Source organism: Bipolaris maydis (genome assembly GCF_028858645.1).
Source record: "Bipolaris maydis strain C4 unplaced genomic scaffold PSV08scaffold_15, whole genome shotgun sequence".
Lineage (NCBI taxonomy): Eukaryota > Fungi > Ascomycota > Dothideomycetes > Pleosporales > Pleosporaceae > Bipolaris > Bipolaris maydis.
The window spans coordinates 575,831-600,967 of NW_027093871.1; the positions used below are offsets into that span (position 1 = coordinate 575,831).

A 25,137-nucleotide genomic window follows, 5' to 3' on the forward strand; every position below is an offset into this window, starting at 1 on the left:
GCGCTAGGTATTTAATAGGCTAGAGATAGACTTGCTATTACAGCGTTACGGACGATTTGCTCGTATAGACGCTGCTGGCGCGTGACGATATTAATGGGCGGGCGTGACGGTTTCGATAGGTAGAGCTAAGAATGGGCGCGCGCGGTTGCTGATTTGAATACCTGTATAACTAGTTCTAATAAATCCCGAAATTTTATTTTATAAAAACGTTCCCGAAAGGCCGGAGCCAAATAAATGTGTATATACGGCCTTTTGGTTAGATGTTATACCCTTTTAATCGTTTCGGTCTGCTAATCTCACATGGGAGATGTGGAGACAAGAAGAAGAAGAAGAAGAAGAAGAAGAAGAAGAAGAAGAAGAAGAAGAAGAAGAAGAAGAAGAAGAAGAAGAAGAAGAAGAAGAAAAATCCCGTGTACAAGAAAAAAAATGGCATTGACAATAAAATCTATTATCATAAAAGTAGAAACAATCTACATTTCATCTGCTGAGATATGGAGAAAGAGAGAAGCATCGTCCCAGTTATACCCATATCCCCCAAACTACTCATCACTCCAATCCCCCCCCCCCCCCCCCCCCCCCCCTCCCTTCAAAAAAACAACAACAACTAAAAACTCCCAGTCCAACCTCACCAAATCCTCTTAGCAACCATAGCATACCGACTGACATGCCCAAATCCCGTTCCCCTCTCCTTCTCCTCAGCCTCCTTCTTCCTCGCCTTCTCATCCCTCTCCCTCAACCGTTTCAACCCCTCGGCATCATCCTCATAAATAACCTTCCTCTTCTCCTCATCCACATCCACAACGCCCCAGCCCCCTATACGCTTCCCGCCCGTCTCCACACTCATCTTCTCGCGCTCCTGCATGCCGTGATACCGGTTGCGGCTGACAGATAGGAGAATCATGCCGAGGAGAAGCTTGAAGGCGAGGAAGAAGAGGTAGATGACGAGGAAGACGATGAGCATGGTTGAGGCGGCGATGAGGTCGTCGAGCGTGTAGGAGAGCGGGTGGTACCACGGTTTTGAGGCGAGGCCGGCGCCGAACGAGGAGCGGCCTAGCGCGCGACGGAAGACGTGATCAATGTGTGCAAGGGCGGCTGTCGTGGCGGGCGAGGAAGATGTGCCATCTTCCGAGGTGAGGGATGTGGTTGTTGCGTGGAGAGGGGGCGGCATGTGCAGTGCGATGAACATATGGTAGGTTTGGATTGCAGCGCGCACGAAGAGGCAGGAGAGAGGTATTACGGGGAGACCGAGTCGGCGGGTTAGGTCTGCGTCGGCGAAGGCCTGGGTGTTGTTAGTTGACTTGTAATATTGAAAACACAGAACGGTAGGGCAAAGGTCCTACATTTGAATAATAATCTTTCGCGAGTACATCAAAGAACTTGCTGTACACTTCGGGCTTGTACTGGTTGAACTTTGTAATGTACGCATGCTTCAGCCAGTCTACAAACATCTCACTGCCCAGCACCAGCAAAAACGGGTTGAGCACCTGGGCAATGTACTTGGGGAAGATGGTGAAGCTCATAGGAATAATGTTCGATGCCTTGAACGCCGTTCCAGCCGACGCGTTGGCAGAACCCGTAAACATGGCCGTCCATGATGTTTCGCTGCTCTGAATACTGAGACCACCGACTTCGACTACATTACGCATGGCAATGATCAGAAGCATGAGCCACAGCTGGAAACGTTCGACAATGTCTGCGCAGGTAATCTGAAAAAGGTTCTCCTTTTCAAACTTTTTGAACACAGTGCTCTTAATTTCCACAAACTGATTCGACATGAGCAGTGTGAGTAGAGCATTCGAGTACGAATTCACAGCTACGTTCAGTGTGATGACTTGATAGAAGAGAGCAGTAGCATGCGCCACTGTGTACACAAGGGCAAGCGAGAACATGCCAAGGGGACGAAGCACTTTGCTCCTGCCATCGGGATTCCGATCAAGTGTTTCGCGGGAAAAAAGGCATTCAAGGACGTCCTGGCCCATGGCAGACAACAAGCGGTCACAAACCTCGAGGACGTTGTAGATGACATAGAGCTTTATGGCCGACTGTCCCCGAATGCCATGGTACATCCGGCTCGCGTCGAACCGCATCAGAACAAAACAACTTGCAATGACCAGTAAGCCTTTGAGTATATCCGCCTTGTGGCTTGGTTGGAGCGTAGACGGTGTTGACTTTGTACGGCGATGACGAAATCGCGAGTTCCGAGGTCGTCGCGCTTTGAGCTCTTTCACTTCCTTTAGGTCTGGAAACTGGAAGCTCGTTGACGCCCGAGGATCCTGCCTGGCTGTCGAGGTAGCAGATGGTCTCCGCGATATGGATGGTGATTCCTCTTCAGCTGGGGTAGCAAGAGGTGTGGGCCCGTCGACATGCTTTCTTCGTTGCCATAGACGGGGTAGACCATTGTAAACGAAAGCCCAGAGATCACGGAATTCTTTCACAATGACTGAGCCCCACCATTTGATCAAGATGGCAATGGCAAGAAGGAAGCGTAGTGGGAGGATGGTCAAGACGTGCATCCAAGCGTCCAAGCAAGCAAAGGCGCCGAATCCTAGGATAATTTCAATCTTCAATGGTATCCTTAAGAAATTGAGCAAGCGCTCGTATTTGATCTCGGAAGACTCATAAGGAAACTCTGTGGTAGCAGGTCTATAGATGTACAGTGGAGAGGGACGGGTCGCAGAGAGCTCAAGCGAGAGGAAGGTAGGCATTGACATTGGCGGCAATGGGAGAGCAATTGTGGTTGGTGATACGTGGTCACGCACGTCGCGCGGCTCACGGTGTCGTTCGTGGCCTTTGGATGTGGCCTCCTTGTGCGGCATGTCTAGCGGTGGTGGTACATGTCGACCTTGCCTCCTTTCCTCGCTTTCTTTCGTGTGGTTGTGTGCTCGCGACCGTGATCTTGAAGTGGTTCTCCGCACGAGCGCAGGTGTGGTAATGGACCGCGATAGAGGCACTGGCCGGCCATTGCGCAACTCGGTAGAAGGGGTCTTAATGACAAGTGTCTCTTTTTCTTGGGTCAGCTCCCGACCTCGCGAGCCATGTTCCTTGCTGACATCGTGCCTCGTGCCATTGAGTTCTATAGGTCTGTCCAGGACCGAGCCCCGTGGCCTCTTGTTGCCCTGATTATCCATATTCTCTAGTGTTGTTGCGTCCTCGAGCTCGTCCTCGGGAATTGGCGTCGCCGCACGCACAGGAATATTCGAAGGCTCGCTGGTAAGCTCATGAATCTGGCGGGGGCTGAGCTTGAGCATCTTGTCGTGGTCCGATACACTGCTCTTTCGCCGTCCATCTCCAGGTCGCTTGATGGGTCGAATTTTCTCGTTGGTGTCGGACTGTATAGCCTCTTCATGAATACTGGGTCTCCTGCTTGTCGCACGCGAACCGACAGCGCTGTTCGTCTCCTCCTTGGCGCCATTTGTTGTGCTCAGCAACATCTCTTCGTTCTTCGCTTCTTCATGGTTGCGGCGATCGATCGGAGGTGCCACATCATCTGCTTCTGGTTCGGGTGACGGCGTGGGTGTCGGCAGCAGCTGTTCCCTCGTGTTCAATTCACCGCGTGTCCGTGTGTCTGCTCCGTTCATGGCGCATAGAGCTGGCGTCTCTTTGCGAGTGCATCGTGTCCCATCAGTGGTGACGTTGGGGTGTACCAACTTTCCAGAGCTCGGGCATGGGGCTTAGCGTACCTGCCGAACCGAGGAACCCCGGATTATCCCATTGCATTCACATTCTGAATGCTGTAGAATTATTCAACAGCAAGTCACATGGTGATGTCTGTATCACTGATAGTCGTTGACTTAAAGGTCGGACCGTGCAGATTCATTTTCTGCTGTGTTTGGCAAGACACTATTACACTCGGAACGGAACGCTCCGTATAAAAAGGAACAGCATTTGTTACAAAACGCAAGCAACACTGTGCTACATACTACATGTACACAGGCAAAGCCAAAACTTGCAAAGAAAAACCAACAAACAGAGCTGTCATGCCGGACTCTTCAATTCAATGCCCAGCTTTTCACACGAGCTGCGGATACCACTGAGTTGGATGTCCGTAACCTCGACACGAGGCTCGGAGGAAAAAAAAGTACGTACGCCACCACCCTCTTAGATTCAGGGCTCCCTTTCGAGTTTAGGGCTGCTCGCAAGACACATGTATGGCTTGGCTGAGAACTGTCCGACAACGGCGACAATAACCGCGTTTTTTCCTTTTTGTTCTCTAGGGTGTCCTTTCCCCATCTTTTTCAACAGGAAAAAGCAAGAAATCCATATGAAGTCTGCTGATCCAGGTTGAAACTCTCACCGATGAAGGTAGGTGTTGGTCCTTGAGTGGGGGAATTCTATAGTAAAGGGTGGCAGAGTCCTTAGCACTGCAATGCATGCAATGCAGACCAGGATACATTTGTATTGAATTTCGCTTGCAAGAACAAGGAGCAAGAAATGTGAGACTTGGGGAAAGTGCAGTTGTTACTATTTTTGCGGCGTGAGTAAGAAAGGGATACGATTGCAATCTACCGAGCAAGGTTGATGTTTGATCATCTATCCTCCTTCCTTCCATCTACATACACTATTCCGTATGGAAAGATGTCCCCTCTCGCCTCGCTTTGAGATCGACAGAGTATGTAAGCACTACGACATGCAAGATTCCAGCATATCCGCAGCTTTACTTTGCAAAAAAAAGATGCGATAGATGCCCAACTACACAGCTGCCGGTAATCTCTGACAAAAGCGGAAAATCGTCCGCGCATAAACCCCCTTGCAATGGCATATACTCGACACATACCATTGCAACAACAACACGACAGAGATTCACACCGCTACCACCATTTCCGAGAGATTAGCGTGGGGGCCGATCTTCCAATGGGGCAATGGCATGTGCAACAAGTTGGTTTCTCGTGGCACACAAGGATTGCAATCCTGCTGTGTGTTACGCGGAACTCGTGTCGTGCTGGGATAATCCGACCCTAAGCTTACGTGCATGAGGAAAAAGGGCGGGAATATGCAGTAGAATCCGTATCGGGGCCAAGGTCTCACGTGGATCGTCGCTTTGCCAAGCGGGAATAAGAAGCATCTTACTTGCTGTCCTTGACTACCGATGACATCGGCTGCTGGCTTCCGTTTCAGCTGTTGCAGCCACGGGGGGACGGGCTGGACGAGAATGTCTGTTGTGTATATACGCGCAAAGGGTCTCTTCCGACGAAGCCGCTACTCTTTGGTCTGGGGCATCTGGGCCTTGAGGCCTAGGCTCTCGGGTATGGATTAAAGCTTGAGTGGGTGTATCGTTCCGACGACGCTACGTAGCTTGTGGACTGCAGGGTGGGGACTAGACCCGGGGTTTTAGCGACGGGTGTCTGGGCTGGGAGAGAGAAGGTCTCAGGATGCAGATAGAGGCGTTAATGGCGTATGGCGGGCCATTGATTCGCCGTCACATGCGAGTCGGTAAGACGTTGTGTAATATCAGAGCAAGGCTGCATTGTCTGCAGGCTGCATGTGAAGCAAGAGTCAAAGCCAATCAAGATTGCAGCTGACGGCCAAGGATTGCATACCAACGTCGCGCTGTTGCAGACTGGGGATTGAGATGTCAAGTGATGCATGTTGCAAAGGGAGTTTGATGGAAACTTTACTAGGGCCAGCCACGCGGAGAGCTCGTTTGAGCCAGCGGACGCTTATATGTAGCAGTAGCAAGGTCAAAACCAGACGACCGGGTCGAAGCGAACCACGGCGACCAGGCATCACGGCAGTGCAGGAATGGTTGCAATGTGTGGCTTGTGGCAGCGGCCTCAACCGCGAAGAGCTGGGAACGAGCATGTGCTTGGTGATTGGCGGATTACTGGCAAAAGAGGTGGTTTATAACGCACAGGCTGTGGCGCAACGGAGTATAGGGGGCGTTGAAATGGTGGGCTTAGTGAGACGAATCGTGGGCCACGACAGATGACTAGACTTTTTTTTCAGAAGATAAAGTGCTGTTAGGGCCGATCTTTGGCATTTTCAAAGTTGGCAATACGAGGCAGCGCACGCAGGGCGGACAGAAGAGGGAATGAGCTTATGCACGTGAATAGACACATCAGGCTATAGCGATGTCTATACGTACGCAGGCATGTACATACATAGTAGTTACGTGTGTACAGTACCGGTAACCAAGCAGGTGAAAGGGGGAAGTCTTCTAGAAGGTGTCAGATGGCCGACTAGGGTTTGGTTGGGCGGGGCGCGAATGGGACGTGTGGCACGAACAAAGCGCAAAACGAACGGGCTGCACAAGGTGTCTCTGGTCGGGGCTTGCGGCAGGCTGCGTGGAGAGCTGTGGTGCTACTGGCGATCAGGCTTGATTAGCCGCAAGGGGCGAGAGCAGAGGCAGGTAGGAATTATGGTTTGGAGTGGACATGTGGAACCGAAAGAGTTGGGGGCAAGGTGTTAGCCGTCGTATGGAGATGGGTAGGGCGGTGGCAACTTTTTGCAGCTGGTACTTATGGCCGTGGGTGTGGGAGAAGACGACAGTGCGGATGTGGGCTCCAAAGGCCAGGGCCAGGGCCACAAGCTAGCGCAGGTCCTTGCGGAGAAGGCGCCGGAAGGCAAGGCGAGCCAAGCCAACATGTTCTGGAGCGTGGGAAGCTTGACAAGACACGTTTTTCTTGTGTGCGCCTCTCTGGCTGTTGTCAAGAGAAACCACATGGCCGGCAGGGCGGGAGAAAGGGGTGGCGTGGAAGCTACACAGTAGTAGTGTTTGTGCACACAATGTTCCGATGCAGCCGTAGTCCTTGGCCAAGAGCTTACGGAGACGCCGTGGCGGGTGGTGAGCTGACGGTTCGGTATGGTGGGAGTGCGTAAGTACTTAGCAGCTGGATACAGTTGCTGGCAGCAGAAGGCGGATGGAACAAGTTTGGAAGCTTTTACAGAGACCCAATCGGGCGTTGCTCCACCCAGCCGTGGGTGGGTCGTCAAAGCGACCGAGTTAGGAGAGGGGACAACATCGGCGAGACCTGCCGCTCGTTACAGGGTGCACGTCGGTAGGGCAGAGCTAGGTGTAGTGTATCTGCTCTAGAGTAAGTAGCCATAGCTAGAATGGGCTGCCTACCAACCGATGGCACGCCCAAGTGCGAGGACATGTGCTGTTGGTGTGGCGCGTCGAGGGAATCAAGAGGCGTCGCAGGTGCATAGTATGTGCATACGCTGGTGCTATACTGCTGTACCGAGGGCGATGTGTGGCATGTGTCGTAATAGAACGTGTACTTATGCTTAGGCCCACAAGCGCATGCAGATCGGACGGGAAGGCAGCACGTCGTGTGCCGTTGTCGTGGACGCAAAGGGGGGATGCTGGGAGCCAGTCCCGTGACGTGCCAGGGGGTGTTTGTATTCACTGGCTTGGCACGCCCCGGGCAGTGGATCCACCAGTGCTTCTCCCCCGACGTTGGGTGCAGCGGGCGGGAGATGGAGATGGCACATGTATGTCCATGTAAGGGTAGCAACGTACACCGCCATGACGCAGTGTCCCCGTTTATAATGTTGCTCTGCTGCAGCGTCGTTGTCGTTGCGGCCGCGCAGGCCACCGCCAGGCAATGACACAGTGCTCGCTCTAGCAGCGCGGGAGAGCGTGTGTTCCAAGTACTTACTTGGACTACGTAGGCTGGTAGTGTGGGCTCGCTCTGCTGTGGCTGGCCATGACTAGGGGACCAGCAGCCGCGCTTGCCCTTTCTGCAGGCCAGGATGCGACTCAAAACGTGCAACCCATGCCTGTGCTCTGGCCCTAGTCCTGCCGACACTAATCTTGCTTGGGCCACGACCTGCGAAACGTGCGCCTGCAAACCCGTCGGGCCTCCTTTCAACGACTTGTTCATTATCGCTGCGACTCGCCCTTCGACCGCCTGTTGCTGTTGCTTGTGCCTTAATAATCTCCACCCGAGCCCTCGCCCGCGCTCCTTGCTTGCTTGCACTGCTCCCCCGTGCCTGCCTCCCCCGCCTGCCCTCCCTCCCACCCCACTGCCACGCCGCCCCAGTCAGCCCGGACTACCCTACCAACCGCCTGATGCATCTCTAGACATCCGCTGCATCTGCCTGTCCGTCTGTCCGTCTGCCATTGTAGCCCCTCATGGGTCAGAACAACGGCAAGCCCGTCGTCTTCACCGACCAAGGTGCGTAATCACCACCATTTCCGCATGTGCTGCGCCAGAGAGAGAGTGTGTGTGCGAGAGGTAGAGAGAGATAGAGCTGTGCAGAAACATGGGAACGCAAAAGACGAGCACAAAAAAAAAGAAACAAACAAACAAACAAGGAATCAACGCGGGGATATCCATTTGAAGCACGCGAAACTCGCACTCGCACATGCACACACACACACACACACACACACACACACACATACACAGCTCGTCCAAGTCCTGGCTGACCTCTCCTGCAGTGAACCTCAACCACTTCCGCCTACTGCGCGTCGTGGGCAAGGGCGCATTCGGTAAGGTGCGCATCGTCGAGCGCAAAGATACGGGGCTCACATTTGCGCTCAAGTACATACGCAAAGATGAAGGTGGGTGCATGCCGTCACACGCTAGCTGCTATCCAGCCATGCTGACCTCGTGTCACAGTCGTACGGTCGGAAAGCGTCCGCAACATCATACGAGAGCGCCGCATGCTTGAGCATCTCAACCATCCATTCCTTTGCAATCTACGCTACAGCTTCCAGGACATTGAATACTTGTATGGCCAATGCCATTGCTCCTGCCTCCACCAACCCACGCTGACAGGGATAGATACATTGTCGTGGACCTAATGAACGGCGGCGATCTACGCTTCCACATTTCGCGAAAGACGTTTACAGAAGAAGCTGTGCGCTTTTGGATAGCAGAGCTTGGTTGCGCTGTGCGCTACATACACCAGCAAGGCATTGTGCACAGAGACATCAAGCCAGACAATGTGCTGTTAGACTCTGAGGGCCATGTCCATCTGGCAGATTTCGTAAGCTCGGCTGCAATGCGCCTCGCCATTTGTCTTTGCTGACACGTGCAGAACGTTGCCTCTGATTTTGTACCACACAAGCCGCTGACGAGCAAATCGGGCACACTCGCCTATCTCGCTCCCGAAGTATACGAAGGCAAAGGCTATTCTTGCGAAGTCGACTGGTGGTCGCTGGGCGTGCTCTTCTACGAGTGCATATACAACAAGCGACCATTTGAAGCCAGCAGCCACGACTCTCTCGCCGCCAAAATCTTAAAGGGAGAACCTACCTATCCCGTCACGAGCCCGCCTGTCTCTATGCCGTGCTTGCATGCCATCAGCTCCCTGTTGGAAAAGGACCGAAGCAGGCGCATCGGCGCCATTGGATTTGATTCGTTCATTGACAACCCTTTCTTCCGGCCTATAGATTTTTATGCGCTCGAGCGCAAGGAGATTGAGCCGATCTTCATACCTTCCAGCGATAAGACCAACTTTGATGCGACGTACGATCTCGAGGAGTTACTGCTTGAAGAAGCGCCGCTTGAGGCCCGTGCCCGCCGGCAGAAGCCAAGAGAAGCTCTCAAGGAAGATGCTACCGAGCAGGAGATACGTGCCGACGAGCTGCACAGGATGATTGAGACGCTGTTTGAGCCTTTCAACTACACCACAGCTGGCGATCAACGGACTCCTGCCACCGTAGCAGTCGCTGACCCCCAAGACTCGGGCGCCGGCTCACGAACCAGCAACCACAGCCAGCCCGACCACAACCCCACCTCTGCGCCATCTCATGGCGACTCTTCTGGACGTCACTATGCCAACTCAAAGTGTCAAGATACCGACCTCCACCCCACTCGCTCCACTACTACTGCACGATCGACACAATCACCAAACGGCAGTCCACCTCTGCCGACGAGCGTACTGCAACACACTGCCAACAACAGCTCACCCACGTCGCAACGTGGTGAGCACGTTGACTACTTCCCTCACGACGGCTCCGAAGTCCCCACTCCCTCGTTCTCTCGCCCTATGAACAGCCGCCAGCGAGGCTCCCAACGCAGCACAAGCATGGGCGGAGGTGTACAGGTAGTTCTCAATGAGACTGGTTCATGGACCGAGATGGCTAACCAGAGCTCTGCGCTTGTACAGAACGCCCAAACTGAGAAACCATCCGGCATGCTCGGATTCCTCAGTCGCAAGAAGGGCCGGGACAGGAGCCCCAAGGCCAAAGAGAGAGGTGTTCTGGGTAAAGAAGGTGCGCGAGTCATCATCAGCAATACCTGAACAACCTCACTCTTTGTTTGTTTTGTACGCATCACACACTACAGCCTCTCTCACTCTGTTTCCCTAACCATTGAACGAGTCCCCTTGCGTCATTATCATCATCTCTTTCGATTCTCATGGATGTTTTATTTGGCGGGCGCAGCATGCTGGCGTCTTCCCTGGGGCATGAACTTTTCGTTATGCCCAACCTCTCTCACCAAACGACCTTTTGCGACGCCCTGGGCCCTTTTATATACGCGGCCCCTCATCCTCTCTTAACTTTTTTTATTGCATCAACACTTTGCATGTTTCCCACCCGATCCATTCACCTTTTCGCCAAAGGCTTGAGAGGGAAAAAAGGTGTGCGATATCTAGGCGTTGTAGGCTTATACTGATTTGCCAAAATGCTGTTTTCCCTTCCCTAACTTTTTTTTTCTCCTTACATTCATACGGAAGTTCGAGATGAAGAGAAAGAGAAAGAAAATGGGAGGAAACGCAGCGAGCAAATGGCTTGAAGAAGCTATATGTTATCCCTCGACCCCGCGATTTCTGAGACGGAAGAAACGGCAGATATAGATGGAGGGGGTGATGGTGGCTGGGGATTAGCGATGGAAGTGAAATGTTAAGAGGCCAAATCAGTCTTAACTGGACATACTCGGTACCTACGACGAACCCAACATTAACACCACCACTACGACCACCATCCAGCCGCTCCCGTAATTTCTTTTTCCTTTTATCTGGTTTCGCTGGACGCATATGGGCGTAAAAGAAATTAATTACGCTATGGAAGGCACACGATGTACGCGCTCATGTCTGGGGAAGTTTGTCTGTTTTATCTGTGTTTTTTTGTTGGGCTTGGGGAGAAGAGATCTCACAATACGATGGCTCTTTCTCCGAGAGGCAGGAAGGAAGGAATGCGGCATATGCTACGGAATGAGGAGGAAGTATGTATGGGTTATTGGGAAAGAGCGGATGAGGGAGAGAAGGAAATGATAATAGGAAAGATGGAGGAAGAGAGAGATTGGTGAGAGATCTGGATTACATAACCTTACAAATACCCATGTTTTTTTAGCCTTGGTTCTCGTCTCCTTCTCGTTTCATGCCTATCCTATCTGCTGAATTGACCATTTGTGACAATGTTAGACAACAAACATCACACAACATGTATGTATAAAACCCGAGACAACAGAGAGAGACTCAGGAGAAGAAAAGTTGGAATATTTCGGGTATCGAGTGTAATAAAAACGCCATCTTTTTTATCTTCTTCTTCTTCATCGTCGGCCTAATTCTCCCCCTTCCCCCCCACGATTCTCGGCGAACTTACCCTTCTTGAGGAAAAAAAAAACGCAACAAGTAGGAAAAGAAAAAAAGGGAAAAGGAAATTGAAATATAGGGCCCAAAATAACAACATCAACATCAACCCATATCAACAAGGATGTTCATATAACACAAAGCACTCGCGCTCATGGATTTCAATTATCACCTGGGCTTAATACTCGACCTAGCAAGCCACAAAGCAACACTCTCCTTTGCAACATCACTGCCCCAGACTCCATCGGCACCACCACGTCGCCACTCCTCGCCCGAAGCATCTTCGCCGCCACCACGCGTAGCCTCTCCAAGCAGAACCTCGAGATCGCGCTTCTGGCTCGAGAGCCAGCGCTTGAAGAAGGCCACGGGGTCCTTTGACATGCTAGTGAAGAAGGCGTGTTTCGCTTTGGACTGGCCAATGGCGCCCATGAGGAGGACGAGCTGCTCGTCGATTTTTTGGATTTCTTGGAGCGTCTGGATGCTGTCTGGGCGGCGGAGGATGTCTTGGAAAAGGGGCTGCATGGGGTCTTCGAGCGCGACTTGGACGTCGTAGACGCTGGCCTGGGATGCCGGCTTGCCCGAGTCGGCGGGCGGAGAAATGTAGTCCTTGTCGACGCGGATCGTGTATTGGAGCTGGATGGGCGGGAGGGTGGTGAGGTGTGGCTTGATGAGCTGGGGTAGGTTGGGAAAGAAGAAGTGGTCCTGGCCGCCAAAGAGTGCTTTCAATCTGGCGTCGCAGGCAAACTTGCGCTCGTCGTCTTCTTGCTGGAGGTGCTGCGATCTTGCGTACTCCCAGATGCCCATGAGCACACCCGCACGGTCCTCCTCGTCCGTGTCGAGCAGCTCGGCTAACGGTTTGCTGAGGCGGAAGACCTCGGGATTTTGGTACCGCTGAAGGTTGATTGTGATGTTGATGTTCTCGTCACCCTTGCGCTCAAATTCAAGCTCGCTGAAATTGGCTTCCTTGGCTGTCGGATTCTCGGGTCGCTTCCACTCGATCTGCGTAAAGTTGTCGGGTTGTAAACTCTTGGCGCGGTCAAAGTCGATGTTGATGGATGTGAAGTAGTGCGAGAAGAGCTTGGGTTTCGCGGCAGGCTTGCGCTCGGCCGGGGCGCCATCTTCGTCCCTGGTCGCTTGTTAGTTCCAATCCGTGTGAATATTTTTTTGCGCGCCGCTTCAGAGGCGCAAAAGGCGCATGCAGAGCCGGAGTCGCAAGCTCGGTTTGACGTACATAGCATCGGCATCCTTGTCTTCGTCCTCATCATCCTCTAGACCGTCGTCGCCTTGCTCGTCAAGCAGGCGTCCTTGGATCTTGACGCGGTACGTGGCGTTGTTCTCGCTCTCAAAGTCAAAAGCATCGGCGTCGATTCCGCTGCTCTGCCAAGGCTGGTTTTCGGCCGTGTTAGATATCCAAATGCGCATGGTTCCATAGCGCGACGCTCGCGAGTGGTGCTTCGAATCCATGACATCGAGCTTCTTGCGCATCATGGTCGCGTCGAGTGTGCGCTCAACTTGGCGCAATTCCTTGTATCGGGCGACACCGTCGCCGATGCACACGTCCTCAACGCCCTCGGGGATGTTCTTGTCGGTGGGATTCTTTGCGATACGACGCATCTTCTCGCGACGCTCTGCTTCGGCACGCTGTGAAGCCTGCATGCTGGCGTTGGTGTTGTACTGGGGTTGCTGGGGCGGGTGCTGGGGATGGACAATGGGGCCTGGATTGCGAAACAAGTGAGCGAGGTCGTTCCTGCTAATCATTGTATTGTACGGCTTCGGGGCGCAAGGGCAGGGACAGGCGGTGGGGGCAATGGGGGCGTCGTGTGGCAGCGGTAGTGGGCACTCTGGGACTTACCTGGCCGGCGTGAGGGCGTAGCTGCATTGTGCTGTTGCGGATAATTATATCCCCGTGCCTGGTAGTTCGGCTGCATGTTGGAAAGAGGATGTAAAAAATGGACGGCAGCAAAATTGGCGATGCGGGCGCGTCAGTGGAGATGGAAGGGTGATAGGGATGGTCACGTCTTTGGAGACGCGTCAAGGTTGGTTTGGGGACGTTAACACATGCTGCACGGATACCACCATTAGCTCCCCCTATGGGCATGCGGGGCAACCATTCCCCCCCACCCAGCCAGAGAGGCGCCCCCCGACCTTGTGCATCTGTTGCTTTCCAGCCTTGTCCAGCCCGAGTGCAATTGTTCACAGGACGTCTGCAGCTGGGCCTCGCATAGTTTGCTTTGCTGCCGCAGGACGTCGTCTTCATTCACTGCCCGTGCATTGTGCTTGGCGGCCCATACGTCTGCGTGGTGAAGCCGTGGGAAGCATGCCCTGGGTTCGTCTGGACATCATCGTATTGGCTTTCTACATCTCATCGGTCTAAAGTCTACCGAACCCAGTCCACCTGTCCGGATACCCCCTTGGGTGAGCAGACAGTAAAGATGCATACACAGAAAGTGGGCAGCCCACTGAACAAGATCATCAATGTTCGCATACCAAATAAGCCGCCATCATCCCTCTGGGACATTGCTATCCAAGACGGCAGGATAGCCTCTGTATATGCTCACAATGATGCTTCGTCGCACGAAGAGAGCGAACACACTCTGGACGGACAAAACCGCCTGCTTGCGCCATCGCTGTGCCATGCCCACATCCATCTCGACAAATGCTTTCTCCTCCAAGACCCCAAGTTCAGCGACCTGCAGATTGAGAGTGGCGACTTCAACGAGGCCATGAGCATTACTGGCCAAGCCAAGTCTCGGTTCGTCGAAGATGATCTGCTCAGGAGGGGCACGCGGCTCATCGAAGAAAGCATCCAGCACGGCGTTACCGCCATGCGGGCATTTGTAGAAGTCGATGGCGTCGTGGAATTGAAGTGTCTGCACGCAGGCCTGAAGTTGAAAGAGCTTTTCCAAGATCGGTGTGAGGTGCAGATCTGCGCATTCGCTCAGCTGCCACTGTTTTCTGGCCAAGATGAAGGTGCACAAGTAAGGGAACTGATGACGGCTGCCGTCTCTTATGAAAAAGTAGACGTGCTTGGTAGCACGCCGTATGTTGAGGACAACGAGCGCAAATCTATAGAAAATGTGCGATGGATCACTCAGTTGGCCCTTCAGCATGACAAACACCTAGACCTTCACCTCGACTACTTCCTCGAAGAGGAAAAGCAACCGCTCGTTTGGACTGCCTTGGACATCATCAGAGAGCTTGAATGGGACAAAAAGGACGGCGGCAAACAGATAGCGCTGGGACATTGTACCCGGTTGACAAGGTTCCGGAACGACGAGTGGACGCACCTGAGACAAGAAGTGGACAAGTTGCCCATCTCTTTTGTTGGCCTTCCCACTTCCGACCTATTTATGATGAGGACTCCGGAGAACATACGTGGGACGTTGCCCATTACAGAGCTCATCAATGAGCATGGCTTCAATGCTGCCATTGCTATCAATAACGTAGGAAATGCCTTCACTCCCTATGGCAACTGCGATCCTTTGGTAAGAACTTAGCCTCATGCTGGTATAGGAACTCAATACTGATCCATTCTTTCAGGCTGTCGCATCGATCGGGGTTGGAGTCTACCAGGCTGGGACAAAGAAAGATGCTGAGCTGTTATATGTAAGTCGCCTGGGGATCTACCTGCAACTTGCCACTAATCATTTCCACGTATGCAGGAAACCGTTTCTACCCGTGCAAAGACTAGCATTGGATGTGAAGCTACAGATCTGACCTTACAGCCGGGACAGCCTGCCGATTTTCTCATGTTTGATAGAATGGAAAACGGCTGGCACTACAGGAAAAGCATTGCAGAGGTTGTTTACGATGCTGGACATGCTCGTCAGACAGTCTACAGGGGTCGATTGACCGCCTCTCAAGGTTGATTGCAAGCCTTCCGCCCAGCTACTACAATACAACAAATCAACAGCCTCTTTCGTTTCATACTCACTGCAGTTGAGGTGTGAATGACGCTACGGTATGAAGAATTTGAATACTGTAGCCTTTTGCTTCAAGACCTCTTTCCTTTTTGGGGACTGGGCATGCGATGTAGCGCCTTCCTCTTACTCGTCGTGACTGCCTTTTGTCATCCAGTGGGGCCAATCATGCCACACACTGCACAAACAATCTACTTCATCTGCAGTCATCCGCCTACAAACGAAACATCGAGTGGAATCACCGCCATTTGGTGGTGGAAAGCGGTGTGCACGAGGGCTCATGTGTAATTCACCTTCACTTCACCAGAACGCGCCTTGCACTCCCGGACTTACCGCTTCAGGTACTAATCAACAACAACAAAAGCTATCCTAAATAGCCCACACAAATACAAATACGAGCCGAACTAAGAGCAACTCCACTAGCGCGTTACGACCATCGGTGAGAAGCTGCAGTATCCAGTCAGGCCAACATGGAGACCTCAACAGAGCACAAAGCTTATCGCTCTGCACCTCAGCCACCGAGCCAGGAAACTTCGGAGCATCGGGTTCCGAACAACGATGTGCAAGGGCAATCTTGCTCTTTGCATCAATCAACAGTTATCGGACAACTCGTCAGCATATTCCTAGCCAACGTCAAGGTAAGCCGTTGCTATAAGCAGACATCCACCAACCTCGCCACCTCTCTGAATATGAACATGGCTAACCTATGCAGTCTCGATTTGGAGAAGACTCGCCTGAAGTCATGACAATTTGGAACGTCCTCGGTGCATTTCGAGCTGGGAGGGAATCCAAGAAAGACACCCTCATCACCATCAACCACGCACTGGGCCACCACAGAGACCTCAAGCAAGATCTCATGAAGGTACTGTACCATCCCGAAGCAAAATGGCAGACAGGCGATTTCGAGCTTGAGCCCCATCAGCCCATGCACTCCCCTACACCTAGCTTCTTACAACCGGTTCATCAACCCCAGATCCGCTTGCCGCCAATCTTGTGGTTCGAGAACAGACAGACCTACCCGTCGATCAGTTCTGGTCATGATCGGAACCGGCCTCCTATCGTACCCAAGCTGGAAGTCAATCACACAAAATCTCCATCGGTCCCTTGCTCTGACATTCCTGCTCGTCCCCACGAAAGCCTTACGCTTCAAGCAGGGCCTTTGGAGAGTGTGTCATCCGAGACGACTAGAATTCCTGTTCTCGGTGTTCCAGTGGCGGTTGATGCTGGCCAGACCGTCAACGATATGCCGCCGCCTTCAAACAAGCGTCGCCGCGAAGCTTTTGAAGAAAAGGCTTTGCAAGAGGCAACAGACCGAGCGAGTTCTGATACCACTGACCATATTCGCTTGCTAACCGCAGATATGGACCAACCGGTCGCTAAGCGCCAGTCGGAGAAGAATTCCAAAGCAAAGCATCCACAAGCTGAGAGCGGATCGAAATCATACATTCATAGTCTGTGTGGTAGAGGTTTCTCAACCAGATCAAAAGTCAAGAAACATCATTGGGGGAACGTGTTGAATGATCTGGAGACAACTACAGGCTGTTGGGCGAAGCACGGAAAGCCGAATGTCAGCTGGGACGAGCATCCAAGTTGTACGGAAGGGGTGAGGGTACCTGGTCATGCTAAGATCACACCAGCAGCGATGGGAAAAGACGAGCCTCAAGCAGCACCTCACATGATGGCTTCGATGATGCCCGCCCCCGATGAACCGCCTGAAACCGCGGCGCGTTCTGTTGATCTTCGTGAACATTATCAAGAAGCCTCTCAAGGCCCTGGGCTGTACCACTCCCATCGGCCACCTAACCGATCTAGTTTCGACACTCTTTTGAGTGCAGTGAACGCTGCCTCTGAAATCGATGCACGGAACCCGCAGGGACGTATCGACTCTGTCGTTACTCATATCGGTGCGCAGGCTACTGCCGTCGAAGATACGAGGCAGTACGTAGTGAACTGGCAAAACACAGTGTGGGGCCATGACGAAGAAGCGGCGGCTAGTGGATACCCGCACCCATATACTACGCTCCAACCCAGTATGATGTATCCGTTGGGGGGATACCATGTGCCTGTAGAGGTTGCTCTGCCCTTTTATGGAAGGCCTCAGTCGCATACTCCGCAGATGTACCCATGCACTGAGGGAAACTGGATCGACGATCAGGTATCCATGCTGGAGGGTGCATACAGCAGCCCCGCGCCCCTGGAGCCACGGTGCCCTGACCCGTACGCAGGGAGCCGACCGATGTAGAGCGGTTGACCGTCACCGGGGACCTGGGCGTGTGCTATGTGAAAGGGCCGACATGTATGAACCGATTTGTTTCCGGGTAGCCGGTCCTGCAGATGAGACTAGTGCACGACTACAGATGGATGTACATCAGGGAGGCTATTGTTCATGTACTGGCATGGCCTGTGTGTGTGTGTGTGGCAGGCGGCGTGGCTAGTTCCATTTTTGGAGACGACTACTACTAGTACAGGGAAGATCTGGGGCTGAACTTGTACGTTTAGTGAGGACTACAGCACCAAATGGAACAATCTCAGGCTGATGGCGATGCTACAAGGTGAAGACGTGTATGCTTGGGTGCAGGAGGTCCTGGGCGGCGGCGGTGGTGGTGTTGCGGCATTATTCCTGTTTGTAGTATGCCGTCCCGCCGTTGGCGAAGTAGTACTAGTAACCGTGTGGCATGGTCAAGCTTCTGCGTCGCCGGGTAAGTAGTAGTAAGCTCAACGACATGGGGCGCCGCAAGGCCTGGGGCCCCAACAATACCCCACAAGATTAACCCAGCTCTCCCCATGTTGGGCGTCCTGTCAAGATGCACGCGTCTAAGTTTTTCCGCAACTGTCCACCAATGGCGACTTTTGCCGGTGCCTTTTGTGCTGCTGATCCTTGCACATGAGAGATTATACACATGCGCTGCTTGGAGCTATGACGCCCGCGGCTTGCAGCAAAGCAATGGACCTACACACGACGCGACCCTGGCGACACCGCGCAAACGTGCAGCAATTGAGGGCACACGGCCACGTCAAAAGGCAATTTTCATGGCTCGCTGCGACTGAGGGGGGGTTGTGTGAAGAAATTGCAACGCCGTGCAACCTGGTCTCGTCATAGCATGTCGGGTTCCTGGGACCTGCCACGGACATTTTCCCTGCGGGGAAACGCACGTTCGCTAGTAGCACTACCAGTAAGTATCCTTGAGCAGTGGCCCGCCCCAACCCAGCACAACCCCGTTGGTGCTTTTGCCTAGAGGCTGGGGAAGTGAGTGAGCGGGAGAGAATGCTAATTCCAAGCTCGTGACCGGTGAAATCGCGCCAGTAGTCGACCCCGTTGCTACTATATAAACATGTACATGCCTCCGTCTTGGAGATCGTCCCCGTCCCCACACCACATCTCATCAACTCCACTTCTCAACTCGCTCGAGTTTGACTAGTCACGATGCGGTTCTTGTCGACTCTTCCTCTCTTTGCTGCAACTGCCCTCGCGCAGTACAGCACCGCACCGTCTGCCAACTCGTCTTGGACTCCGGGCCCGGACAAGGATGGCAAGTACGAGATCTCGTCCGAGGGTATTCGCGCTCGCTTCATTCCCTATGGCGCCTCTATCTCCAACCTGTTCATCCCGGGCAAGGACGGTAAAGAGTTTGACATTGTCCTCGGCTTCGACAATGCCACCGCCTACGAGGGCCCCGTTCACCCCCATCTTGGCGGTGTACCCGGCCGTTACGCCAACCGCATCAAGAACTCGACCTTCACCATTGACGGCCAGGTCTACCACGTTCTGCCAAACGAGAACAATGGCGCAGACACCCTGCACGGTGGACCAGACGGATGGGACTATCGCAACTTTACTGTTGTTGCCCACACCCAGGACTCGATTACTTTTTCCATTGTCGATCCCGATGGCAAGGAGGGCTTCCCCGGTGAGGTCGTCAGCTACGTTACCTACACCGTGACCCCACACACTTGGCGCTTCAAGATTGTGGCCATTGCTACCACCAAGAAGACCCCCATTATGCTGACCTCCCACGTAAGTTGGATTTATTAATCTTCTTTTCGAATGACCGCTAACAAACAAAAAAAACTAGACCTACTGGAACTTGGACGGTTTCACCAACCCTGAGGATTCGACCATTTTCAACCACACTTTCCACATCCCTTACTCTGGCCAGCGCGTTGGCGTTGACAACATTCTCATTCCCGATGGCACCATTCTGCCTAATGAGAAGTACTCGGTCAACGACTTCTGGTCTGCTCCCAAGCAGATTGGCGCCAACCAAACCGCACCCGAGCTCCTCGGTAACTGCGGTTTCAACTGCACTGGTTACGACACCTGCTACCTCGTCAACCGCAGCCCAGCTGAGGCTCTCGACTGGCGCAACTCTGGCCCCGTTGCTTCGTTGGCCAGCGAGTGGTCCGGCATCAAGCTCGACATCTACTCCGACCAACCCGCCTTCCAGATGTACAGCTGCCCCGGTCAAGATGGTACGTACAAGTTATCCTATTTCGCCAAGTTTCTGCATACTAACAAGGCTTTTTTTTATTCAGGTACCCTTCCTATCAAGTCTACCCAGGGTGCCGAGGGCGGCAGCCGTTTCGTCCCCAAGTACGGCTGCGTCGTCATGGAGGTCGAGGACTGGATCGATGCCATCAACCAGCCCGAATGGCAGCGCGAGAAGTACCAAATCTTTGGTCCTGACAGCCCTCCTTTTACTCTTGAGGCTGCCTATGTCTTCTCTACTACCAAGTAAAAACAAAAAAGCTGTAAAATTGCTTCTAGGGGGAGCTAGGGAACGATTTACCATGAATGTTAATGTAATGCGGACATATCCACCATGTCCTAATTTTAATACAGGCGTGTTGAAGCTTCATACTGAGTATCTTGTTTACTCTTGGTGCTATTGTTGACATGTTTGATTGCGAATGACATGACCTTCTACCCCCTGTGCGAGGCGAAAACGCGTTCTACTGCTTGCCGTAAAACAAGCATCCCCCCCCCCTCCCCCAAACTCATTTGCACATTCACTTCTAAAATGATTCACTGTACTCGCACAGACTCTGAAAGCAACTTCATGCACTAACCAATCATTTTTTTATGAAATCCCAAAGTTCATTCCCTTCCTTTCTTAATTTTCCGACCATCCACATCGACACCACGCACTGTCGCTTTTCCCATTTCCATTTGTCCTTGCATCGTTCACGTGCGATCGGTTGCTGCCAACAGACTTCTACATAGTGGGTGGAGAAGCGCGCTCTGGGCATGCGTCTTTACCAGTGGAGTAATGCAGAGGTAAAAGCAAAGAAAGCTGGTGCGATTGTACCGCATGAGGTGTTTTTGCGTTGCATAGCTCGGGTGTTGTGTGTGTACTTTAACTCGCTGGTATACTATTATGCGTGATGACGACCATGTTGATATGGCAGTGCTTTGGGTGCGGGATACGCCGGTTTCGCTTTATTATTGCATTTTGAGGGAGAAACGTGGGCGGTGTGGATTGTGGATGGTGAGTAGGTCGGGATTGCTGACAGAGGCCATGCAGGAACGAATGGCGAAAATGGGGGGGGGGGGGGGGGGGGGGGGGGGGATGGTGATGAGGTTTAGGGAGGAGGAGAGTTTTACGTTGGTAGCGGGGATGTAGAGATCATGCGAGGGAGTGGGATAAAAGAGTCCAGCTTCGCATGTTTGCGGTTACAATGGGCGTGTTTCACTACCCCGTTTTATCATTGCGGCGTCTGTCTTCTTTTGTATCCTGGACCACTGCGATTTTGGGTTAGTTGTTCAACCCATGAAATTTCTAGCAGTCAATCAATGTTGCAGAGCTTACATCCACTCTTGATCCAATGATTCATGTACTTTCGTAATCGATACAAAAGCGCTGCTTCGTCCACTACTGGCATTCCCTTCTCAGCCAGTCTACGATTGGCTTCTTCCACGACATCTTGACGCACGTCTTGGGGAATTTGCGTCCAGTAGCACAGGTTTTTAGTGGGTATCTTGTCGATATGCGCGAGCACTGCCTCGCGCAGAAGTTGACGTGGGAATTTTGTCTCGGTGGTTGCCTCCCAGCTGTGGCAGTGTTCTATATCTAGGCAAGAGTCAGGATAAACATTGGGAGGGGGGCTGTGTTGCAGGGCTAAGGCTAAGCTCACCTCGCTTCTTTACTCGCAGTTCGGGTAGGCATTTTGATATTCGCCATTCGATTGCTTCGTCGTCGAGGGACGGAAGTCCTTCTTCGTGAAGTGCAGACCTTATTCTGTCCATCATTTCTTCTTTTTCGGGCTGACTGATGTCGCTCAGTTTGGCGCCTGCATAGTCTTGGCAGACTGCTAAGGAGACACGCTGGACGCTGGTTAGTCTTGAACCTCGACAGCACGTGATGCACAGAACCATGACAAGGTGTTCCAGGCGAGATGATATGCATACCAAGAATATGGGCCATTGCTTATCCGAGAGACCTAATAGTTTTCTCACCTGGTCCCGCTGCATCCGCCGCGGTATGGGAGTCGCGGTGCGGGCCTTTGCCGCCCATAACATTGCTGTAATCCTCATGCTAGCCTAGGGTGACATGTGCGGAAATGTCGAGGGTGGGCTGCTCGCAACATGGCGCGCTATGCAGTCGATTGAGCCGCAGAGGCTGTTTCTCGAATCAAGGCTGGATGACAACTCGTAGGCGCCCTTTGGTTTGATCCGACATCAGATCCTGGCTGGACCTATTTCTAGGCCGCGCGCTAACATCCCGGCGGCAAAAACGCCAGACAAACCACACTGGTCCCCACTCTTAATACTTTGCAGCCCGTGACAGCCTGCACAACTGCAGCATGTGCACCTTTTTTGAGGCCAATCAATAGTATTGAGTACAATCTTTACCGCGCTGCCAAGTAAACGCTGCAATCCTCCCGCTAATCTTCCGCAAACTGGTACTCGTGTAGGTGGCGTAGTGCAAAATGCGGGTCTCGCCTTGCGCGACGTTACGGAATGGGGCCAAAACAGCATGCAAGGCTGGACGCCTTAGACATGTATACCTTGTATGATTCTTGTCTTGCGAGATACTTGTAGTGGATACTTTCCTCATGTACTTCTCATTCCTCCTCTCCTCCCAACGTTTGGGGCTTCACGTTGTCGACGTTGCCTAGTTGCACCAGCAAAAAAAATGGCCTACGAACCAGTTGGCCGTACCGACGGCTCGTGGATATCAATCACTGACAATCTCGAGACGAGAATGCAATACGATGCCGGCTCATACAGTAGCGACCCTTCAGCAACAGGTTCAGTGCACTGTGGAGTAGGAGATCGAGCCAAAAATGTCAAGGGTGCAACCTGGTCTAGTGAATCAATATCAGAGCAGTGGCCTTTGCAGTCGCAGAAACTGGCACCGATGACGCCGTGGCGTGGATTCATCATGATTTTTGACGTGATTCTGGCGTCCACGCCCATCATGTTTATTAGTAGGTTCAACGTTGTTCAGTTTCCTTGATTGCAGGCTGATGGGGTATAGCTCTCGCACTCATAGCTGCCAGGCTGGACGGGACGGAAATGTCAGACTATGGATCCAATTTGAAAGAGACATTACTCGTATCGCCAACCATCTTTCCCCTTCTCTTTGCAGCCTTGATGGGGAGGTTCTTTCGCCATCTTGGTCTCTGGCTGGCGCAGCGAGGGACAACCCTCGGTCGTCTTGAGCAGCTAGTCGGCTGTCAATCTGTCTTCTCTGCGCTTGAGCGGCAGATCTCTCTCCGTTCGTGGTCCATTATCGGAATAGCATCGATTCTGGTCTGGCTTCTCTCACCAGTCGGAGGTCAATCAGCACTGCGTCTGCTCGGCCAAGAAAGTGGGGAAATTCATTCGACTCGTCAACTTCGCTACTTGAACCCGATGGAGATAATGAAAAGCATAATGGTTGGTGCCAGCGGCGTCAACGGCGCTCGGGGTGGCTTCACGGCCATTTGCCTTGCAGCTCTTCTCAGTAGTTCCAAGGTTAAAAACACGCCCATGGACTTGTGGTAAGTGATTTTGGTAACTGAATGTGTCACGTACCGTTCTATATCCGAAATAGACTAACAGAAACTTCGCTAGGGGAAACGTTAAACTTCCTTTGTACCGACACATTGAGAACAGCACCTCTGATGAATGGAAAATCATCTGGAATCCGACTGGCAACAACATCACATATGCTTCTCTCATAGGCATCCCGGTTGTCGGTCTACCTACGGATGGAGTCAGCAATTTCAATATTAAAGCCCGTCAATGGGATATAACCTGTTCGAGCAACGAAGGCACCAACGACAACCAGACAGACTTCGATAACCTGTACACATGGAAACTGTCCTATACCGATAATAAGACTCCAGTATGCCAAAATCAAACACAGTGTAACCTCACAACGTGCAGCGGTTATCCTTGTCCAATCCGTAGCGTATCGCTCGCCAGCAACGAAACCTATCTTTTTTCCGTAGCCGCGTGCGGCATGACGTTTGAGAACTTCGAGGCACAAGTACAATGTACAGGGCGGGCATGTGCTGTACAAAAGATGAGGAAAATTCCGTTATTCGACGACGATTACCCAATAGGGTACGATAAGACCATGCGCAATATGTTCACCGTCGCCTCACTCCACTACATGACTACGCTGGATAACTACAACATAGCAAGTAGAGTAGCTCGAGGCTCCACCAACATGGAAAGATGGATGAGAGACCCTTCGCGATTCATTGGCTTAATGTACAACAATGTGAACCTGTATGAGCTGTCTCCACAGCTCTTTGGAGATCGACTGACCATCGCGTACAACACTTACTGGCAGTCAACGTATGGAACCTCCTCTCTGGCTGGCAATCTACCCGATTCTGTAGCAGAGACTGGAGTACTCCGAGTTGCAACGCCTGACGCCCCTTCCATCTCCAACATATCATTTGTGGTGTCGGAAGCATCCACAGTCACAAAGACAAAGCCAGTGTACAAGACGAACTGGAAGTGGTTCACAGCGCTCATGGTGTGCTCTTGCATCCTATTGGTGGCGGCGTACACTGGCCTTGTTCTCAAATACATCACTATCGCGCCAGACATCATCGGCTACGCCTCTTCTCTAACAATCCTAAACCCATATGTTCCGACACCAACAGGAGGAACTACACTCCACGGCCTGCAACGCGCAGCCTTGCTACGCGACTTGCCGGTGCGTATAGGTGATGTTAGCCCCAACGAGCCCGTCGGTGTCATTGCGCTTGCCAAAGCCGACACGGAGCAAGTAGCAAGACTAGACAGGCAACGGTCGTACATATGAAAAAAAAAGAAAAGGATAAAAGACTTTTTGAGACCAGCGCCGCTGCATACTCATGCCGTCCTGTAAGCGCTAAGGCGACGGAGCAAGAAATCTGAAGGCCGCCAAGTATGATGCGTATACCACAACCGATGTAAAGGAAAACACCACCCTTCTCGAATGACACCTGTTGTATCATGTTTGAACCCCACGGCATACAAACTCGCTTGTACAGGTACATACGTAATAAGTGGGCGCTGCGGTGTTATGCCTCAGAAATGAACCGAAACACGGGTCGGCGGGTAGACATGACAAGTGAGGACACCCCCCCCCCCATCCTCCCTTAATGTCCGAGTCCACTTGAAACTGAACAGCCCTACATGCACACACAGAGAGAAAACGCTCTACAAAAACTTGCTGCAACGTCTTTGAGTGATTTAGGTGTTTAGACGGCATAGTCCGGTTAAAGGAATAATGAGGCGTTTGGTGTGTCG

General features: G+C 52.4%; 9 protein-coding genes across 9 annotated transcripts; 5 read left to right on the top strand and 4 right to left on the bottom strand.

Moving 5' to 3' along the window:
* Positions 1 to 625: 625 nt before the first annotated feature.
* Positions 626 to 3,578, bottom strand: PSV08DRAFT_365722 (eukaryotic membrane protein family-domain-containing protein; the record flags this gene model as incomplete). The annotated part of the gene is made up of 2 exons (XM_014225501.1): positions 626 to 1,279; positions 1,341 to 3,578. 2 exons carry the CDS (start codon positions 3,576 to 3,578, stop codon positions 626 to 628), a joined length of 2,892 nt encoding a protein of 963 aa, XP_014080976.1.
* A 3,066-nt stretch (positions 3,579 to 6,644) lies between these two features.
* PSV08DRAFT_251496 (uncharacterized protein) lies at positions 6,645 to 7,823 on the bottom strand (the record flags this gene model as incomplete). Its single annotated transcript, XM_066092445.1, has 3 exons — positions 6,645 to 6,695; positions 6,763 to 6,968; positions 7,064 to 7,823. 3 exons carry the CDS (start codon positions 7,821 to 7,823, stop codon positions 6,645 to 6,647), a joined length of 1,017 nt encoding a protein of 338 aa, XP_065948125.1.
* A 251-nt stretch (positions 7,824 to 8,074) lies between these two features.
* PSV08DRAFT_412313 (kinase-like domain-containing protein) lies at positions 8,075 to 10,230 on the top strand (the record flags this gene model as incomplete). The annotated part of the gene is made up of 5 exons (XM_014225502.2): positions 8,075 to 8,117; positions 8,384 to 8,506; positions 8,565 to 8,676; positions 8,730 to 8,934; positions 8,986 to 10,230. The coding sequence occupies 5 exons, from the start codon at positions 8,075 to 8,077 to the stop codon at positions 10,192 to 10,194; spliced, it is 1,692 nt and encodes a 563-aa protein (XP_014080977.1). The 3' UTR covers positions 10,195 to 10,230.
* Positions 10,231 to 11,196: 966 nt separating this feature from the next.
* On the bottom strand, positions 11,197 to 13,497 carry PSV08DRAFT_209710 (uncharacterized protein). Its single transcript, XM_014225503.2, has 3 exons — positions 13,337 to 13,497; positions 12,716 to 13,199; positions 11,197 to 12,610 (listed from the first exon to the last, which is right to left on the bottom strand). The coding sequence occupies exons 1-3, from the start codon at positions 13,410 to 13,412 to the stop codon at positions 11,653 to 11,655; spliced, it is 1,518 nt and encodes a 505-aa protein (XP_014080978.1). The 5' UTR covers positions 13,413 to 13,497; the 3' UTR covers positions 11,197 to 11,652.
* A 99-nt stretch (positions 13,498 to 13,596) lies between these two features.
* PSV08DRAFT_230444 (uncharacterized protein) lies at positions 13,597 to 15,417 on the top strand. Its single transcript, XM_014225504.2, has 3 exons — positions 13,597 to 14,969; positions 15,025 to 15,090; positions 15,147 to 15,417. The coding sequence occupies exons 1-3, from the start codon at positions 13,917 to 13,919 to the stop codon at positions 15,351 to 15,353; spliced, it is 1,326 nt and encodes a 441-aa protein (XP_014080979.1). The 5' UTR covers positions 13,597 to 13,916; the 3' UTR covers positions 15,354 to 15,417.
* A 457-nt stretch (positions 15,418 to 15,874) lies between these two features.
* Positions 15,875 to 17,667, top strand: PSV08DRAFT_230445 (uncharacterized protein; the record flags this gene model as incomplete). The annotated part of the gene is made up of 2 exons (XM_014225505.2): positions 15,875 to 16,042; positions 16,117 to 17,667. The coding sequence occupies 2 exons, from the start codon at positions 15,875 to 15,877 to the stop codon at positions 17,644 to 17,646; spliced, it is 1,698 nt and encodes a 565-aa protein (XP_014080980.1). The 3' UTR covers positions 17,647 to 17,667.
* A 1,161-nt stretch (positions 17,668 to 18,828) lies between these two features.
* On the top strand, positions 18,829 to 20,257 carry PSV08DRAFT_365727 (galactose mutarotase-like domain-containing protein; the record flags this gene model as incomplete). The annotated part of the gene is made up of 3 exons (XM_014225506.1): positions 18,829 to 19,419; positions 19,478 to 19,874; positions 19,938 to 20,257. 3 exons carry the CDS (start codon positions 18,829 to 18,831, stop codon positions 20,138 to 20,140), a joined length of 1,191 nt encoding a protein of 396 aa, XP_014080981.1. The 3' UTR covers positions 20,141 to 20,257.
* Positions 20,258 to 21,094: 837 nt separating this feature from the next.
* PSV08DRAFT_365728 (uncharacterized protein) lies at positions 21,095 to 21,949 on the bottom strand (the record flags this gene model as incomplete). The annotated part of the gene is made up of 4 exons (XM_014225507.1): positions 21,811 to 21,949; positions 21,537 to 21,726; positions 21,212 to 21,472; positions 21,095 to 21,144 (listed from the first exon to the last, which is right to left on the bottom strand). Exons 1-4 carry the CDS (start codon positions 21,934 to 21,936, stop codon positions 21,095 to 21,097), a joined length of 627 nt encoding a protein of 208 aa, XP_014080982.1. The 5' UTR covers positions 21,937 to 21,949.
* Positions 21,950 to 22,488: 539 nt separating this feature from the next.
* Positions 22,489 to 24,667, top strand: PSV08DRAFT_381166 (uncharacterized protein; the record flags this gene model as incomplete). The annotated part of the gene is made up of 3 exons (XM_014225508.2): positions 22,489 to 22,832; positions 22,898 to 23,387; positions 23,461 to 24,667. Exons 1-3 carry the CDS (start codon positions 22,538 to 22,540, stop codon positions 24,665 to 24,667), a joined length of 1,992 nt encoding a protein of 663 aa, XP_014080983.1. The 5' UTR covers positions 22,489 to 22,537.
* Positions 24,668 to 25,137: the final 470 nt, after the last annotated feature.

Coding starts and splice junctions, on each gene's coding strand:
- PSV08DRAFT_230444 (XM_014225504.2), top strand. CDS start 13,917: ATGCATACACAGAAAGTGGGCAGCCCACTGAACAAGATCATCAATGTT. Junction 14,970..15,024: donor ATGGCAACTGCGATCCTTTG/GTAAGAACTTAG, acceptor CCATTCTTTCAG/GCTGTCGCATCGATCGGGGT. Junction 15,091..15,146: donor AAGATGCTGAGCTGTTATAT/GTAAGTCGCCTG, acceptor CCACGTATGCAG/GAAACCGTTTCTACCCGTGC.
- PSV08DRAFT_209710 (XM_014225503.2), bottom strand. CDS start 13,412: ATGCAGCCGAACTACCAGGCACGGGGATATAATTATCCGCAACAGCAC. Junction 13,200..13,336: donor TACGCCCTCACGCCGGCCAG/GTAAGTCCCAGA, acceptor TTCGCAATCCAG/GCCCCATTGTCCATCCCCAG. Junction 12,611..12,715: donor GACAAGGATGCCGATGCTAT/GTACGTCAAACC, acceptor ACAAGCGACCAG/GGACGAAGATGGCGCCCCGG.